At 32.5% G+C, this 17,898-nt stretch overlaps 2 protein-coding genes across 6 annotated transcripts; both read left to right on the forward strand.

The window, feature by feature from the left end:
• Positions 1–170: 170 nt before the first annotated feature.
• LOC127266335 (pentatricopeptide repeat-containing protein At1g03100, mitochondrial) lies at positions 171–4,763 on the forward strand. Its single transcript, XM_051296548.1, has 4 exons — positions 171–549; positions 656–3,049; positions 3,834–3,978; positions 4,278–4,763. The coding sequence occupies exon 2, from the start codon at positions 659–661 to the stop codon at positions 2,984–2,986; it is 2,328 nt and encodes a 775-aa protein (XP_051152505.1). The 5' UTR covers positions 171–549; positions 656–658; the 3' UTR covers positions 2,987–3,049; positions 3,834–3,978; positions 4,278–4,763.
• A 1,847-nt stretch (positions 4,764–6,610) lies between these two features.
• Positions 6,611–12,438, forward strand: LOC127266348 (uncharacterized protein At2g24330-like). 5 transcript variants are annotated; one of them, XM_051296567.1, is made up of 7 exons: positions 6,611–6,775; positions 7,544–7,642; positions 8,268–8,498; positions 9,228–9,372; positions 10,530–10,639; positions 10,805–11,231; positions 11,896–12,438. In XM_051296567.1, the coding sequence occupies exons 2-7, from the start codon at positions 7,631–7,633 to the stop codon at positions 12,168–12,170; spliced, it is 1,200 nt and encodes a 399-aa protein (XP_051152524.1). In that variant the 5' UTR covers positions 6,611–6,775; positions 7,544–7,630; the 3' UTR covers positions 12,171–12,438. The 5 variants fall into 5 exon arrangements, with proteins under 5 accessions (XP_051152524.1, XP_051152520.1, XP_051152522.1 ...); XM_051296563.1 differs by having other exon boundaries at positions 6,612–6,775; positions 8,268–8,525; XM_051296565.1 differs by having other exon boundaries at positions 6,612–6,775; positions 7,544–7,620; positions 8,268–8,525.
• The last annotated feature ends 5,460 nt before the right edge of the window (positions 12,439–17,898 follow it).

Genomic DNA, 17,898 nt, shown 5'->3' on the forward strand with positions numbered 1-17,898 from the left:
CAATAATACTTGTTTTTTTAAAAAAAAAAAAAAAAAATTTTTATTGTATATTTATTTTACATATTTTTTACTTTTTAAATGACGAAAAAAATTATACTAACATAAAATAATTTTAATTATTAAAAATATTAATGATAACCCTAATCTATATCCACCTGCCTACCCACGCCTGCCTGCTACCTCCATATCCTTTCTTCCTCCCGCTTCCGTCCTCTTTCCTCTTCTTTCCCATTCTTTCATTTTTTTTTTTTACTTAGTTCATCTTTGGTTCTGCATCTTCTTCCTCCCCGTTCTTCTTTTATTTCGATTTTTTTTCCTTCTTTACCTGTTTTTTTCTTCACCCCGCTCAATCGCCGACCGCCGTTTGGGGGGTGGGGCGACGGACCATCCACCGTCGGTTAGTCGAGAGGGAGGATCGTACTCAGGCGATTCGAACGGGCGGTGGGTAAGGCAGATAGGTTACGAAGGGGAAGGGATAATGGGGTTTATTGAAATCGAATCAGCCTCACATAGGTGCAGAAATTGTCGCCCTATACCAGTAAACAAACAGTAAGTTTGGAAAATTCCCTAATCGCGATTTACTTACTCTCGTAATGCCAATCTATTACATTACCGTGGTTTAGTATTTACCATGAGAATTGCTTGCCCATTTTAGGTCATGAAGATCATTCAAATGTTGCTTACAAGAAGAGTGAACTGTCAGACTGCAGCAAACTATGTTTTGCGTAGCTTTCTTGGTAGAATTTACAGGCGCCGTGCTGTTGTCGGTAGGTGCTGCAAGCCATTTACGTATTACATCTGCAGCAGGGAGAGTGATGTATGTCAAGGATCTATACAATTCTCACATAACTTCTCAAGTATGGCTGGAACGATTCTAGTCCAGGCTCGAGACATTGGCAAACTTCATGAGGAGTTAGAGGCTGCAATTAATGAGCACAGACTCAACGACGCTTGGGATTTGCACGAGCAACATATGCTAGTGGATGGGTTTGCTAGAAATTCTATCATAAATCTGTTGATTGCAAGATTGGCAGAGAGTTCAGAGTTTCACTGGCTCGAGAAGGCTTATGGGTTGGTCGAGAAAGTGATACAGGAGCAAAAAGAGAGTATATTATCGAAGGAGTGTCTGATGTACCTCGCCATTGGGCTTGCCAAATGTGGACAGCCTACCCATGCCTGCAATCTCTTACGAAAGCTTATTGAAATGGAACACTTCCCTCCAGTGGCTGTTTGGTCGGCAATCATAGCTTACATGTCAGAGAATTCATCCGGGGCATATCTAGCTGCTGAGTTAGTTCTTGAAATAGGTTACTTGTTCCAGGATGGGAGGATCGATCCTCGGAAAAAATGCAATAAACCTCTCATTTCTATGAAGCCGAATACAACTTCTTTTAACATAGCTTTGGTGGGTTGCCTTCTCTTTGGCACTACGAGGAAAGCCGAGCAGCTCCTTGACATGATGCCACAAATTACCATAAAGAAGGATGCTACTTCGCTAATTATCATGGCACATGTTTACGAAAGAAATGGTCGAAGAGAGGAGCTCAAAAAGCTTAGGCGACATTTTGAAGAAGTTCACAACATGAATGAGGTACAGTTTCGGCAGTTCTATAATTGCCTGCTTTCTTGTCACTTGAAATTTCGGGATCTTGATTCTGCTTCCAGCATGATTCTTGAAATGCTTCACAAGGCAAAGAAAGCTCAGAATTCTCTAGGTTTGGCTAATTTAAAATTCGAAACTGATAGAAAAGGTACACTGCCTCCTTGTCATGATTCTTCTGTCGAGGATTTGGACAATGCAAAATCTGATGAACAAGAAGACAATTCGTTGGTTAAGGGGTATTTGAGTTATGATGATTTCATACGTGATAAAAAGTTTTCGGGACTTGAGTTGGAGGCTAAAAGGCTACTCGAGGCATCAGTTACGAAGTTACAGGGACAAATAGAATTGATCATGACCGATAAAGGCATTCTTAAACCAACAGATAAAGCTTATGTAAAATTAGTTAAAGCTTTCCTAGAGGCTAGCAAAACAAAGGATTTGGTTGAATTTTTAATCGAGGCTGAAAAAGAAGATTCCCCTGTATCTGCAGATAGTTCAATCCTGTTTTATGCTATCGACTCGTGCATTTCTCTTGGTTGGTTAGATCGAGCGCATGATCTTCTTGATGAAATGCGATTGGCAGGGATCAGAGCTAGTTCGTCTTTGTATACTTCTCTTTTAAAAGCATATCTTAAAGAAAATAAAATGGGTGAAGCATCATCATTAGCGAGAGATGCTCGCAGGGCTGGAATTCAGTTGGATGCAGGTTCCTACGAAGCTTTAATTGAGTCTCGAGTGCTTGAGAAGGACACTGTGAGGGCCATTGATCTGTTCAGGGAAATGAAAGAAGCTAAAATTTCCCCGAGAGGTCATCAAGAATTCAACGAGTTGGTTCAAAATTCGAAGGAAGGCAAGGAGGCGGGATTAATATCAAAGTTATTGGAGGAAATACAGGAGCAGCAGAAACCAAATGCCGAAGTTCATGATTGGAATAATGTGATTCATTTCTTCTGCAAGAAACAGCTAATGCAAGATGCTGAGAAAGCTCTGAAGAAGATGATTAGTTTGGGGCACTCCCCGAATGCCCAAACTTTCCATTCTATGGTCACCGGATATGCTGCGATAGGCGGGAAATACATTGAGGTAACTGAACTATGGGGCGAGATGAAGTCTCTTTCTTATCACAACGGAATGAAATTTGATCAGGAACTGTTGGATGCGGTGCTTTATACATTAGTCAGAGGTGGATTCTTTATTCGAGCAAATGAAGTAGTCGACATGATGGAGAAGGGAAACATGTTTATTGACAAGTACAAGTACCGTGCTCTCTTTCTCAAGTACCACAGGACACTCTACAGGGGCAAGATGCCGAAATTCCAAACGGAAAACCAGTTGAAAAGGAGGGAAGCCGCACAGGCCTTTAAGAAATGGGTCGGCTTATAACGAAAGGAACTTTCTTTTTTCTCTCCATCGACACGGGAATTACCTTTGTTCGGAAATGTAGAGGTAAACATGATATGATATATATGAGTAGGGTTTCTAGTTCGACTTGCCTGTAGTTCTTCTTTGCAGATTTGATTGTTATAATTGCGGAGAAATATTATTAGGCTTACAATTTCTTTTGTAGATTTGTTTTGTTACTAGTACACGTTCTTGTAATTTAGGATTTGTAGTGATGCATTATCCCTATAACTAGAGTTGTTAAAGGAACTGCGTATCTCGTAAGCCAAGATCGATCAGCTCGGCTTGACTCGTTTATAGAAATAAACAAACCAAGCTCGAGGTTAAAAATTATTATTTCTATAAACAAGCTGAGTTCGAGTTCGGTTCTCGGGTAGCTCAATTGAGTTCGTTAGTGATAATATATTTATATTATTTTATATATTGATATGATGTATATAATTTGTTATATCAAAATTTGTATTTATTAATAATTTTTGACTATTTTATCATAATAAGTTATGAAATAAATTTAGATATACTTGGTTTATATATTAAAAAATGATAGAATATGCATAAAATTCGAGAACAAACCTTATGAATCGAGCTCGAGCTTAAATTTGAGCTCAACGAGCCTAGCTCGTGTCACTGTTTTAGCTCGCCACTAATAAATTCGAGTCGAGCTCAAACAACAGATACTTGAGCTCTCTCAACTCGTTTAACACGTTCACCTATAACAGGGAGATGTAAGAATCGTTCAATTGATATTGTAGTCGTTGTAGTCGATGTATCCGCATAGAATTATTTGATCAAAGCACAATTTAATCATTCTATTCTTTTTCTGTAACAGGTTGGTTCAAAATTATAAAGCCACGGTATATTAGTCTACCTTCTCTGGACTTACTATAACCACAATTCCGCAAAATCCATAGCCATGGATGGAATAACTTCAAAGCTTTTCACATGCTATTGATGAACGCTGGCCATGTCTTGAGGTAATTTGCTCATAAGGGAGCAAAATTAACTTTGTTTCTGTTTGTGTCAGTCTTTTAATTAAGAAAATATTTTTTATATATAAAAATATATTTAAAGCTTCTTTCTTATTTCTATTATAAGAGCTATCGAGCGTAATTTTCTTCAATCAGATTGAAGTCAGAAAAGTTCCCTAATGAAATAGAAGCTTTTTAAGAAATGACCATTGTGTTTGCTATGCTTCTGACTTAAATTTTGTGTTATATGATTATATCCTGTGGGAAGCTCTGGAGTAGCTGACGGTGAGTTCTTACATTGGCAGGGTAGGGTATTGGCTCCTCGCTTGGTTATATGATACAGCCTCGGCATCAATGTCTGGTTTGAAATATGTTGCTCCACCAGCTCAGGCAGTGCTGCAAGATTTCAACAGCAATAATATCCTGGGTAACCCCCATCCGCTCCTCTTTTTTTCTTTGATGACGTGGGAATCCGCAGCGGTTACTCGAAAGTGCGCATTGGGTAAACCTTCGGTCGAATCTAATACCCTGTAAAATAGGCTCGATAGACAAGTCACACTAGGCAAATCATGTGTATCATGTGTGTGATTGTTTCTTTTGATATAGTTGCTAATCATGGAAAAACCTTTTTTTAAAAAGTAGACCTTAAAACAAATTGAGAAGTTTTGGCAGTAGGTTTAAAGAGTTGTGAGAATATATATATTTTTTTAATACATTATTTAATACTCCCTCCGTCCCATATACCATGTCCACGTTGTCGTTTCTGTTTGTTCCACGTACATGTCACTTTCCTTTTTTGGAAAATGATTACACACTTTAATCTCATTTTAAATTTTTTAATTTTTTTTAAAATTTTAATTAAACTAATTAGTTATCTTAATTTTAATTTATAATTATTTATATTATAGGATAATTATTTTCACTAATTAATTCTTAATTATCTACTAATTACATTATTCCTAAAATACTCTACAGACACTGCGTATGGGACGGAGGGAGTAATATTTAATAACATTCAAAGGATTCTCCGAATTCTTTCAATCTACAATGAATAAGTTTTCGGAATTATTTTAAGATTTACTTTTCTAAAAGGGTTTTTGATTTACTATATTTATCTAAATAACCCAAAGGAAAAGCTGTGTCCAATTCTATCCATGACACATATATTTAATACTCTCTCCGTCTTATAATAAAGTATTTATTTTTCTATTTTAGTCTATTCCATAATAAAGTATTAATTTTTTTAAGTAATTGTATTATCTATTTAACATTACAAATATCTTTACAACTTATAATATATTACACAAATGCTATTATTTTTATATCACACATAAGGTTATTTTTTAGTTATTTCTACTTTATTTATACTATATTTAAATATAATACTAATATTTTTAAAATTCCTTGAAAAAAAATAAATAAATATTTAATTATGAGAGTAAAAGAAGTCAAAATTAGTAGAAACTCTCTCAGTTTGGAGATTCTATTTTTCTCCTTCTAAACTCAGGTCATTGTGTATTTGTATTTTTGTAATGAATTTTGTTTTTCTTAAAAAAAAAAAAAAAAAAACATCAATAACGTTAGAAGATAAATATTTTAAGACTAGTCTATGTGCTCGTAGGATGGTGAGGTATCTCTATCTTCTCTAGCCATTTATTTTGGCTACAACTCATGCTAGGGTTTAGGTTAAGATTGAAAGTTCCATTTGAATCCCATTTTACAAACAACAAATGCTTTTAGCAAAATTGTCCACAATTTTTACTTGATTTTGAAATTAAGCTTAAATTTTTTTATACTATAAATGTCTCTTAAAATATTACATAAAATCCCATCTTGCATCTTCTCACAATGCATCAATTGATGTAGAAAGAGATTTTATGTAACAATTTTTTAAATTATAAAGAGTATTATGTCATTTTTAAAATATAAAAAATTAAAGTTGAGTTTCGAAATTATGGACAATGTTGCTATTATTTTTTATAAACTATTTTAATAAAAAAAATAAATTATAATTTATTTATAAAAAAAAATGCATTCAGTTTAAAACGAAAATTTTAATTTTTTAAAATTAATAATAATAGAAAATTAGCTTTTGATATAATATATTGAAAGAAAAAAAAATCCGATTCACTCCAAAGTATCATTTTGAGGTTTTATATTAATTTTAGTTTTTTATTTAATATTTTTGTCTTTTAATTTTATATATAAATTACTTTTGAAATATACAAATGTAATAAAAAAGTTACTTTTTAAATTGAAACGGATTAAATATATATTTAATAGAGTAATTTTGAAAAAAATAATAATACTAAAACCCTAAAAAAATAGTATAGATATAAACAAAATTTAAACATGATAAATAATACCAAAAAATAAATAATGGAGAACTTAATATATAAATTTTACTTGTCTCATAATAATGGATATTTTTTTATATGTCTTTTCTACAACGATTGACACTATTTATTTCAAGTAAAGTTTGCTAAATAAAAATATAATTTAACTAATCTAATTCAATTTAATTAACTATGTAGCACGTAACATCTTACAAATAATTTTATTTACAATGACAAATTCAGCTATAATAGAATAAACTCAACCGTCTCATTATTGTAATTAATATAAATAACTAAAGAATAAAATAATATTACTAGTGTGGGAATGGGCGTGCGGTGCACGTGGAACGTTCTCCTTGAGCTTTTTCAAGAAAGGCTACCGATCTTTTGGAATGAAGCAAACTCATCGTTCGCGACATCAATTTCAGTGATCTTCCCATTTACCAGCGCTAATCGGTCGGGTTAAGGTAAATTGGAGAAACCGCTAATTTTCAGATTTAGGGTTTACCACTTTCTTTTTTTTTCTTGTGTCAACGATTGTTGGGCGATACCTAATTTGAGTTTTTTTATTCCCATTTCTTGGGTTTTTGCTTAATCGAGCCTTGAGTTAATTTTCTAGCACATTAGTGTGTAATATTTCTAGGAGAGAATCGGATGGTTCGATCTGCTGTTGCGAATAGGGTTCGAACGTGTTATTGATCTGGGTTGTGGGTTTTTGTTTGTTTGGGATCATTGTTTGATATTTCAATCAATGGATGACTTGTGATTTTACTTAATGGATTTTGCATGCTTCATTTCTGTCTTTGTTGATTTGAGCCAAGCTTATTGTGTTCCTTATAGTTATTCATTTTGATTTTTCGATTTACATATAGATGTATCAAAAAAGGGGTATGAATTAACTTTTACTCAGATTCGTAATATTTGTGTAGGCAGTTCACTTGATTTGGTTTACATTTGAATCAATATGGTTCATGGTGATAACTTACTTTTTGAGAATAGATTCTACATATTCTGTGTTCACAGTGTTTGCTTCGATTTATCTAATTTTCATTCTAATTGAATAGTTTTAAAAATTCTTTTTGTGTGTGGATGTGTGTTTGTTGGAAGGCGTGCATTTATTTTGAATCAAGATGCCATGTATGGTTGAAGTATTATTCAACAAGTTTTAGGGTTTAGCTTAAATATTGTCGGGGTACCCCAGCAATTTTGGAGTCAACTTTTGTCTCCTTTTGCAGATCATTGGCCTTGCTTCGGTTATCTGTTGGTAGCTCCTGCATGGCTAGTAAACTTGGCTAGACAGACATTTAACGAGGTACTATCGGATGTTATTGAAGGTTTGTGGGGTTGTGGTTTGAAATTGATTTGAAATGAGGTGTTAGATTTGAATTTGTATTTAAATAATATTTTGATGTGATATTTTGTGAGAGAAAATAATGTATTTTTTATTGGGAACCGTGAATAGTGGTGGTTTGTGTTTGAAATCACAACCAAACAAGTATTGAAGGTTTTTGGATTTGCTTCAAAATGTTTAGACCGACTTTGATTCTTTCATGTTTGATGGCTGCCCAAAAGTGGGCATTGAGTAAAAATTTGATGCCCATTGGTGATTGTATGATGTCAAACAAAATCGGAAACTAAGTTCTGTTGTGGAACTAGAGAAGTAATGAGACATTAAAAAACGAAAACGGAGCAAGTTGTCTGTGAATCTGTGCATGATTGATGATGAGAATGCAGAGTAACAAATTAAAACTTGCTATTAGATTCTTAACAACCTCGGTATTTTTAAAGACACATTTCCTTTGAATGATTGTTGAGAGTTCTTAAAAAATATGCCTGCTTGTGATGTAAGAATAAAACAAAGTATCCCCTTGAGAAGGTTTTATTGAAAATGCCCGAAAACATTGAGACTAGACTTATATTTTTTGTGTGTGTAGTGTTAACTTGGCATGTTATGTGCAGAATATGGCTGAAGAATCTAAGAATGATGCTGCTGAATCTGCCACGCCTACAGACAATGAGATTAAGACAAAAAAGAAGAAGAAAGGAATTTTTTCAAGATTATGGAATGCAATATTCAGAGTACATGGGGATGATTTTGAGAAACGACTGGAACATATATCTAAGGAAGAGGCTGCTGTTCTTGCCAGAATTACAAAGCGCTCTCATAGTTCCCGGAGAATGACTAAGCACGTAATTATATTCTCTCTTCTTTTTGAGGTACAGTTATATTTTTCTATGGATTTTAAGTGTTTAAATGGATGAGAATAATATTTATGCTTATTATTACCTGCCTATGAGGGCTGCCATATTATTTTTTACTGCTGTTACATTCTTGACCTTGATTTGGTGATTAACAAGATTCTAGCTTTCTTTCGAGCCCATGTTTATTCCGGTCACTGGCTAAATCCCCCGACCACATCAGTTTGCAATGTCGTGCCATTGATTTGCTTGCCTTTGTCGAACTTTAGTATTGGTCATTCATCCTAAGGACCCAAAAAGTTCACTCTATAATCTAGTACTTCTGATGATTTTAAAATTTTGTGATGACTTTAGTCATTTGGAAGATCATTGATGTGCAGCATGTCATTATTCTGTTAGTTTTCCCTCATGGAAAAGTATGCACAACGGCAACACCTCTCAATAGTTGGAAAAACTGATTACGCTAGTGTAAACATTTACTTTTTTATTTTATTTTATTTTTTTGTCGTTTATTTGTTTCAATATGGAGAGGTGGTTTATACGGGGATATGTGTTAAAACAGTGAATAATGAATACTACTTATCTTGATATATAGTTTTTCTTTTCCTTCTAATTTCAAGATATGGCACTATTCCCCATGATTCATTGTTCCTTTACCAGTGTACTTGATACCGTCCAAGCATTTTGGTTGAAAATGGTGGTTTCTATGTGTTATTTCAGGTAATTGCCGTGGGTTATGCTGTCTTGAGCACAAGATCTTTAGATTTAAATTGGAAAACAAGAGCATTGCGTGTCTTCCCGATGTTTTTGCTACCAGTGTTAAGTTTTGTTTCTTATACAGTTATGAGAAGCTTCACAAGGATGCGTAAGTATTGAGTGGCCATGTAACTGTGAACTTCGCTTTTGTTTCTCATCTGTTCCTTGTGATTTAACGTTTATTGCATATTTTGCAACTTGTTTTTGTTCTTACTTTATTGCTTCAATGACATTTTATCATCTGGATATATTTGTCTTTTGTATTTGTTTTATTAAGTATGTTAAATTTAAATTTACAATTAGTAAACATCCAATGCCATCTATTGAATAACAATTGGCGTGTGTGCAATGTACAGAGTTAAGCTGTATCAAGTATCAACAGAAAGTCTTATCTCTTAAAGAAACAAAAAGTATCAACAGAAAGTCTATTTCTTAAGATTACCTCGTTAGCTTGCCGTATATGTTCCAATTTGATAGGGATTTGCAGTATTCATTTGGATGTTAATGATGTTATCTTTTAATATGTATTAGATTTCCCACTATTGAATCAACAGCAATTAGTAATTTGAAGAGGCTCATAAATGTGGGTTTTTTTTTGTTATACTCCTGCTTATATATATACATATACATATATATTATCTAATTTATTGGTTTAGTCTTTCTTTTTTGTTTGTTATTTATAAATTATCACTTCGTGGTTTGGTTGTTAATTTGAAAGCTTGAATTTAACGGGAATGGATAGTAGTAGATTTTACCATAAATTGGTTAAATCCATAAAGATAATGCACCTATGATCAGATGCATATGTGGTTTATAAGGTATTAGTAATTTTTAGATTTTATAGTATAGGGTTTTAGGTGGTTAATATACATACAGATTTGATTGTGCGTATGATGATCGAACAATTATTTAATTTAAAGATGTTCACACAAGAGAATGATTCGGGTTGAATTTATGTTTGATAATCAGAAGTTTGTGTCGGTTTAGGGGTTAATACTAAACAAATTGTGTTTAATGGCTGCTATTTTCTCTCCGCTTTTGTGCTGAACTTATCTGCTATGTGACTGTTTAAGTTCTCTCACATGCTTCGTTGAATTCTCCACCATATTTTCTACCCCATGCCTCATTTTTGTTGCTTACATCTTCATTAATTGATCAGCTTGAGATGATACATGTGATAATTATGCGTAAATTACGTCAAATACAGCCTTTGGCAGAGAAATAACTGTATCATTACAATTTATTTATCTGAATATCTAATTACAGGTGACAAGAAGGACCATAAGACATTGGAAAAACTTCGGGCTGAGAGACAAGCGAAAATAGATGAACTGAAAGAAAGGACAAATTACTACATTACTCAACAATTAATACAGGTAATGGCGAATGCTTGCCATCTTTTTAAAGGGGTAACTTCCGAACTTGTTTGATTATACCCTATAACTAACTTAGCACAAGTTTTTGCTGGATGGTGCTGCTGTTAGGTGTGGTTTTGAGCTGCTTTTTATGTTTCAGATTCTTATTTGGCATTTTCTGTGCAGAGGTACGACTCTGATCCTGCCGCCAAGGCTGCTGCTGCCACTGTTCTCGCATCCAAGCTAGGTGCAGACACTGGCCTTAAAGTATACTTCGAAGATGAGTCTGCCATGAGCGCCCCTATTGGAAAGAGTAATGATGCTGAATTTGCCAGGACTGGTGGACTTCGCAATAGAAAGTCGCCTCTGCCCCAGTCACGAGCAAGTGGCATGGAAATGGGATCCATGAATCATCTCGATGGAGGAATGCTACATTCTGAGTTCGAGGGTGCTGACTTGTCCCAGCGGCATCCGAGGGTTGTCGAGCATCACACTCAAACAGGTTTGGGCTCCACTAATGAAGGATGGATTGCTAGACTTGCTGCCTTGCTCGTGGGAGAGGACCCCACCCAGTCTTATGCGCTTATATGTGGAAACTGTCACATGCACAACGGTAAGTAGTATTTCCTCCGTCCACCAATTTTATCATCATTTGAGTTGAACACGAGTTTTATATTGGTTGATTGTGATATAAAATGGAATTATTTTGGAATGCATACAAGAGAATTAATGAGGTGGGAAGAAAATTGGATAAATTGATTGTGTAAATGGATGCAGCATATTTGTAAATAAGTGTAATATTGAAAAGTATAAAGCAGATGCGTAAGATCTAGTGCATTTAGGTTGTGTTTGTTTGGGAGTTTGGAATTTAAGTTGGGATTTGAATGGTAAAAATTTTGAATTAGAATATGATGTGATATAAATAGGTGTTGATGTGATGTTTTGAATGTAAAATTGATTTTTAGTATAATATAAAAAATGAGCAATAGGTGTTTGATTTGACGTTTTGGAGGGGAAAAAATTGGATAAATAGTGGATTTTGAGTAAAATCCTTCAAACAAAGACACCTTTTTATTATAATATAAAAAATGAAAAATAGGTATTTGATTTGATGTTTTTTAGGGAGAAAAATTCAATGAATAGTAGAAATCCGCCAAACAAACACACCCATAGAAAATGAACATATATTTGGTGGATGGAGGCTGCATCTTACATTAATATTCGATGTGTGTAACATTTGCAAGGATGATTTACTAATTTACTCTTATCATTTGTAGGGCTGGCGAAGAAAGAGGATTTCCCTTACATTACTTATTACTGTCCTCATTGCAAAGCCTTGAACCAGCCAAAGCAGTCTGCCGGTCATGCTCCTGGTTCCGATCCTCCTGGCATGACTTTGTCGAGTGTGGCAGATGCCGTGGCTGCAGAAGCAGATATTGGTGGGTCGACGGAGGATAAGGCGCCGGATCTGAGCGATTCAACCACCACTGGTGAAAAGGTACCGAGCCCTGATGGCTCTAATGGAACTACGACTCCTGTGGCTGCCACTTGAGGATATTTAAAGGTTTGGGAAATCGATATATTTTGATCCTGGCTTGGCATATGATAGCGCGTGCAGTGTTTTCGTGTGAATTGGTTTTGAGATCTGATACACCACACACACACTGTTTCCGTTCCGTATATTTGTGATTACAATAGTGACCTCATTTTACATACATTTTACGTGTGACGAAAGGATTGCAACAGTTGTCTTTGTTGAGAAGATCATACTGGTTGTCTTTCGAAGAAGAAAGATGGGTTTTTTTTGGCGTTGGACGAGATGAATGGTGGTATTATTGGTGTAGTGTTTTGTTGAATGGCAAGACAGCTTATGGCATTGCTGTGGCTGTTGAGTGAATACACTATTATATATATATATATATTTATAATGTGAAAATTTACACACTGTGCTTTCAGTAAATTTTTGGAGAATTTAATATCATGCAAATTAGGTCGATGGTTATCATTTGATACATTTATTCGGAATCAGGTCCAAGTGTGTTATCCTAATTAGGTTTGGATCAAGTTGAGGGCTTAAGAGTATATCCAACTTGGATCCAAAATTCGATTCAATTAATATATTGGCTCTATTTAGACAAATTATTTTAGAATTTTGATATAATTTGAATTTAATTTTTTTTAAATTAATATATATATATATATATTTTAGTTGAAATGTGTTAAGATCAGTCACAGCGGCCTATGTTTAGAAGCCTTGTATCACTATTTTGAGTCTGTAGGTCTTTTCCGTAAAAAATAAGGAGCTGCAACAGGCCTAAAGGTAGGATTTCCGATTTGGGGAAAAATTTAAAATTTAATCTATGTGAATTACGTATTCTCATTTAACAGGACACTAGTTTTTTAAGAAAGTTGATAAAAATAAATATTTTATTTTATAATAAAAAAATAGAAAAAATAATACTCCAATTCCACTTGTAAGGCTCACATTTATTTTTTGTTATTTAATATTAAAAATATTTTTATTTTTATATTTGTATAAATTTTTGTACAAATGTAGTATTACAAGAGCTCCCACACATGGGATGGTGTATGACCGAGAACCTAGGTAAAAATATCAGCCCGTAACATTCTCCCCCACTTCAAGTCGCAAACGCCCTTGTGCAACGCCACTTGAGTGCACCAACGTTGTTTCTTGCACACTCAGCATGCCTCAATGCATCACTCTATTGACCATTTCACATGTACCGCTCTTTGTACTCACCAAGCGCCAACGAGGTTTTCCACAGCCGACCAACAACTTGCCCACTCCGCCACTCGTCTTCATACACTATCCGGGACACCCATGTTGCGGCTTTTACATTTTTCGCTCGAAGATCGTCCTTAACGTGGTTCATCCCTCACGAACAAAGCTCACCCACCATGGCGTATCGGCATGGTCAAACATACTCTTTCTCCCAATGAGCACTTCACTCGGGAATGTCCAACCTCGCTTAGATATGCTCTTCCTTGACGTGCAGTCAACATGCTCTTCCTCGGAAAATTGCTCACCCGTCCACTTCGTTCGTCACTAACATCAAGGTCGGCTCTGTTACCATTTGTAATGTGCCGGAAGCTGATACTCCCGATGCCCAGGCCAAAGACCCAGACCAGCCGTCCCTTGTACGCAACAAACTTGAATATACCATAATAATGTGGGAGAAATATGCGAAACAAGTACCTGCACCAAGACATGTCGTTGACTAGTCATACAAGATAAAAACTTGTACATATGGAACAGTAACTTATGGTAGAAATATCAGTCCATGACATTTAGATGACAGAATAGTATATTTTTTGTGGAATAGAGTCGATTCCCCATAATAAAAGGATCTTTCTTTCTTCTTGTTAAAGTATCCTCTCTTCCACACACATCTAAGTTACATTTCAACCATGGATGCTTATGATTTAGCTATAGGAAAAAAATAATTTATCGACTATCATTTGAACGATTTCGAGTACAACAATTAACCCACCGATTTCCAACAATTTCTACACGAATTTCCCTCAACGCTTAAAGAATACCGAACCTCTTTATTACTTTATATTTTTTCCTTCACCAAACTCGATTAAAATAACTAAGAATATATTCAAATACTGACAATGAAGCAAAAATAAAAAATAAAAAAATTGCTGAGGGCATTTTTAAAATGAACTATTTTGCATGGATAAAGAGATCTGAAATTATTTGTGCAAATTAGATCTACTAAAATCCATCCACAAAATTAAAACTAGGGTAAATTGTTAGTCCCGTAATTGAACTCTTATCATTTTAATTTCGTAAGTGGAGCCTATTGCAAATTAGTCCCATAAGTGGAAATTTTTCGTCGTTTTAGTCCTCTAGCGCCGGAAATGCCCGCGTGGTTCGCTGGAAGCCACGTGTCCTCCAGGTCAGCGACACCTGGCGGATACGTTAATGTTTTTTTTTTTTTTTAATTAGACCAAATAAAAAAAAATTAAAAATCTAAATAAAATTAAAAATAAGTTTTTAAAAAAAATTAAAAAAATAAAAAAATAAAAAAAAAATCCATGTGTCCGACACGTGATCTCCGGCGAGCCACGCGACCGTCTCCGGCGCCGGAAGATTAAAACAGCGAAAATTTTTCACTTATGAAACTAGTTTGCGACATGCTAAAATAACAAGAGGTTCCAATTACGGGACTAAAAAACAGTGTACCCTTAACCCTTAAAACTATAAACATACTTAATTGAAGGAGAATGGGGCATAATCTGAAAGGATATTGTTGTTCTATTGATTTTAAGAGACACCCCAAGTACCATAAATACTTTTTCTTAATGAAAAGAAATGTTTTTTCTTAATTTTAAAACTGCATTACTTAGATTTGTATTTGTTGTTGTTTATTTTGTTTCATTTGTGTTTATTTGCATTTTTAGTGTATAGTTTTTCGCTTATAAAAAATATATTTTCACAATTATTTTATTTTAAAATAGAGTAAAAATATTCATTATTTTTTATTATTATAATTATGTAATTTACAATTTTTAGAAGAAAAATATCATCATCCTACTATAAGTTGTAGATGTGTCAAATGGGGCGAGTTAGCCTCACACCTCTTCTTCATGGGATAGGTTCGATTTTAAATTTTAAGCAGTCCGAATTTGAGGTGAATTACGAATTTTACTGAAAATATTTCCCATCTGGACCCGGATTCAAGTTCAAATATTTTAATAATTATTAAAATTAATGTATATTTATAGTAATATAAATTATATTATTTATTTATTTAAAAAAATTTAAACTTGAAATAGAACCTTAATTTCTAAATTCTTTTCACAATCTGACTATTACCATGGCCTCGCCTACCGCCAACGACTATCATTGCAGACTATCTAGACCATCTTATTATTCTTATTTTTTTAAACTAAAATTTAGTATGCTTTTAACGCTTATTTTTTAATACTAAATTATTAAAATAAATTATATTTTAATTTTTTTTTTTAAAAAAAAGGAGAACTAACTGTCAAATCTAAAACATACTAGTAATATTTTATAGCATGGCAGGTCAGGGATGGTAAAACCTGTCCCCAAACCGTTGCCATCCCTAGTTGCCATCCTAGGAACTCTGCTGCTCTGTAAGTTAAATGGTGACAAATATAATTAATATTAATTTAAATTATTTTTTTTATTTTACATATATTTTTTTATTTTTTATTTTTTTAATTATATTGTAATATTAGTATATTAGCAAATAAAAAATATTAATTATCTCCGCTATCTATTATTTTGTATATACGGATAAATCATAAATGTATTATTATGTGAATATAAGTATAGATGGTGTTTGGTAAATAATTTTTCAAGATCTTTTAGCTTATTAAGAGCTTTTAGTTGTTTCACCAGTAAATAAACTAATTTTGGGGTTTGGTAAATTAGCGTTTTCAATTAGTTTATTGGGTCAAAAAGCTAATTTTGTAAAAGCTGTATATTTCAGATTAGTTTTTTCATTTTAATTTTTCTCATTCCTTATCTGTCTTTAAAATTAATTAATTCTTACACATATATTCATATATTATTCTATTACACTATTTATTAATAATTTAGATATATTTTCTTCTAATAACTTATAAATTTAAAATAATTAATTTTTTATATGTCAATTATCTTATTTATATTTTATTGTTATTTTTTAGAATAAAGATAATATAAAAATATTAGTATTATTCAATCAATTATATATTATTTTTTATCACATAATATATTTATTAAAAATGAATATATTTATTAAAATTATAAATTTTATGTAAATATGTATTAATTAAAAATTAATTTAATAAAAAATACATATGTTAATAATTTTTGTCTTTTTATATTTATACTATTTCTAATGAAAAAATAAATATATTTTTCAATAAACTTGTATTAATTCTTTACAAAATATTTTTAGAATAATAAAAACAAATATCTTACTAAAATTTTTCTAAGTTTTAAAATTAACAATAAAATTATAAAAAAGTCTATCCACCGAAAAATTCAACTAAATATTTTAAAAATAAAATATAAAATGTCCTTAATTGTCATTTTATGTATAAACAACTAATATTAAACCACTAATTTACCAAATACTTTAATATAAACAGCTAATCGAATCAGCTAATAAAAGCTAATAGCTATAAGAGAGAATGCACTGGAGAGAAAGAGAGAGAGTAAAATGATATGGTAAATTTCATTCGTTCAATAAAGTGTTATTTATAGGCAATTGGAAGGTAAATAATTGTGGGATATAATACATATATATTACCCACGTAGTAGATAAATAGTGGCCAAGTAAAAACTAATTCATACACGAATTTATTACGGATGTGTTTGTTTGGGGCATTCTTTCTAAATTCTATTATTTATTCAATTTGTTTCCCTAAAAAAATCAAATCAAATACATATTTTTTATTTTTTATATTATATTAATAATTAATTTTACATTCAAAACATCACATAAACACCTATTTATATCACATTATATAACTATTCTTCGCATTCAAAAGTTTTTACTGTTCAAATGTCAATCTAAAATCCAAATCTCCAAACAAACACACCTTCATGACAAATTACAATTTGTGTCTACTTCATTATCTTGTTCTTTATTGCCTTTGAATCCACTGACGAACAAGCTTTGCGGCTCCGGGGGCAAAATTGCGATGTTTATTTTTTTTATTTTTTTTTTTACTGTTTATTTTTAATTTTAACCTATTCCGAGCTTATTTTTTATTTGAAACAGACATTCGACTGTTTCTGTGTGTACAAAAAACAATATAAGAATTTTTTTATCGATTTATTTTTACCAACTTGATACCATCTTAACTTTTTCAGTTTTTATTAACTATAATATATTTGTGAAGAAAAAAAAGGAACTAAATCAATATTTAAGATAAAATATGTTATTTTTTATATAATAAATTTATAAATAAAAATATTATATATATAATAATAATATAGAGGTTTATGTAGAATATTAATCCCAAATTGGGTGGGAAGAGTCAAATTTGATTACAAAATAAAAAATTAGAAAAAAATACACCGTAGATCCGTCGCTGCTTGAATCATCACAGCCTAAATCATTGATAATACTACAAAACATTTTTACAAAAATGTATCAACAATTTTTTTGTCAATTCTACAAGAACAGAGACAAATAACTACCATTGAACTAACTAATTTCCAAACACTATATAGATATATATATATATCGATTATCCATAGAAATCAATAATGCATTGACAAGAACCAC

This window comes from Andrographis paniculata, unplaced genomic scaffold (assembly GCF_009805555.1).
Source record: "Andrographis paniculata isolate CXL003 unplaced genomic scaffold, ASM980555v1 Contig75END, whole genome shotgun sequence".
NCBI classification, from domain to species: domain Eukaryota; kingdom Viridiplantae; phylum Streptophyta; class Magnoliopsida; order Lamiales; family Acanthaceae; genus Andrographis; species Andrographis paniculata.

Bases quoted from the DNA above. Each gene is read 5' to 3' on its own strand.
- LOC127266335 (XM_051296548.1), top strand. From the start codon at position 659: ATGAAGATCATTCAAATGTTGCTTACAAGAAGAGTGAACTGTCAGACT.
- LOC127266348 (XM_051296563.1), top strand. The intron at 8,526-9,227 runs GTACAGTTATAT...GTGTTATTTCAG, and splicing joins TATTCTCTCTTCTTTTTGAG to GTAATTGCCGTGGGTTATGC. The intron at 10,640-10,804 runs GTAATGGCGAAT...TTTTCTGTGCAG, and splicing joins TTACTCAACAATTAATACAG to AGGTACGACTCTGATCCTGC.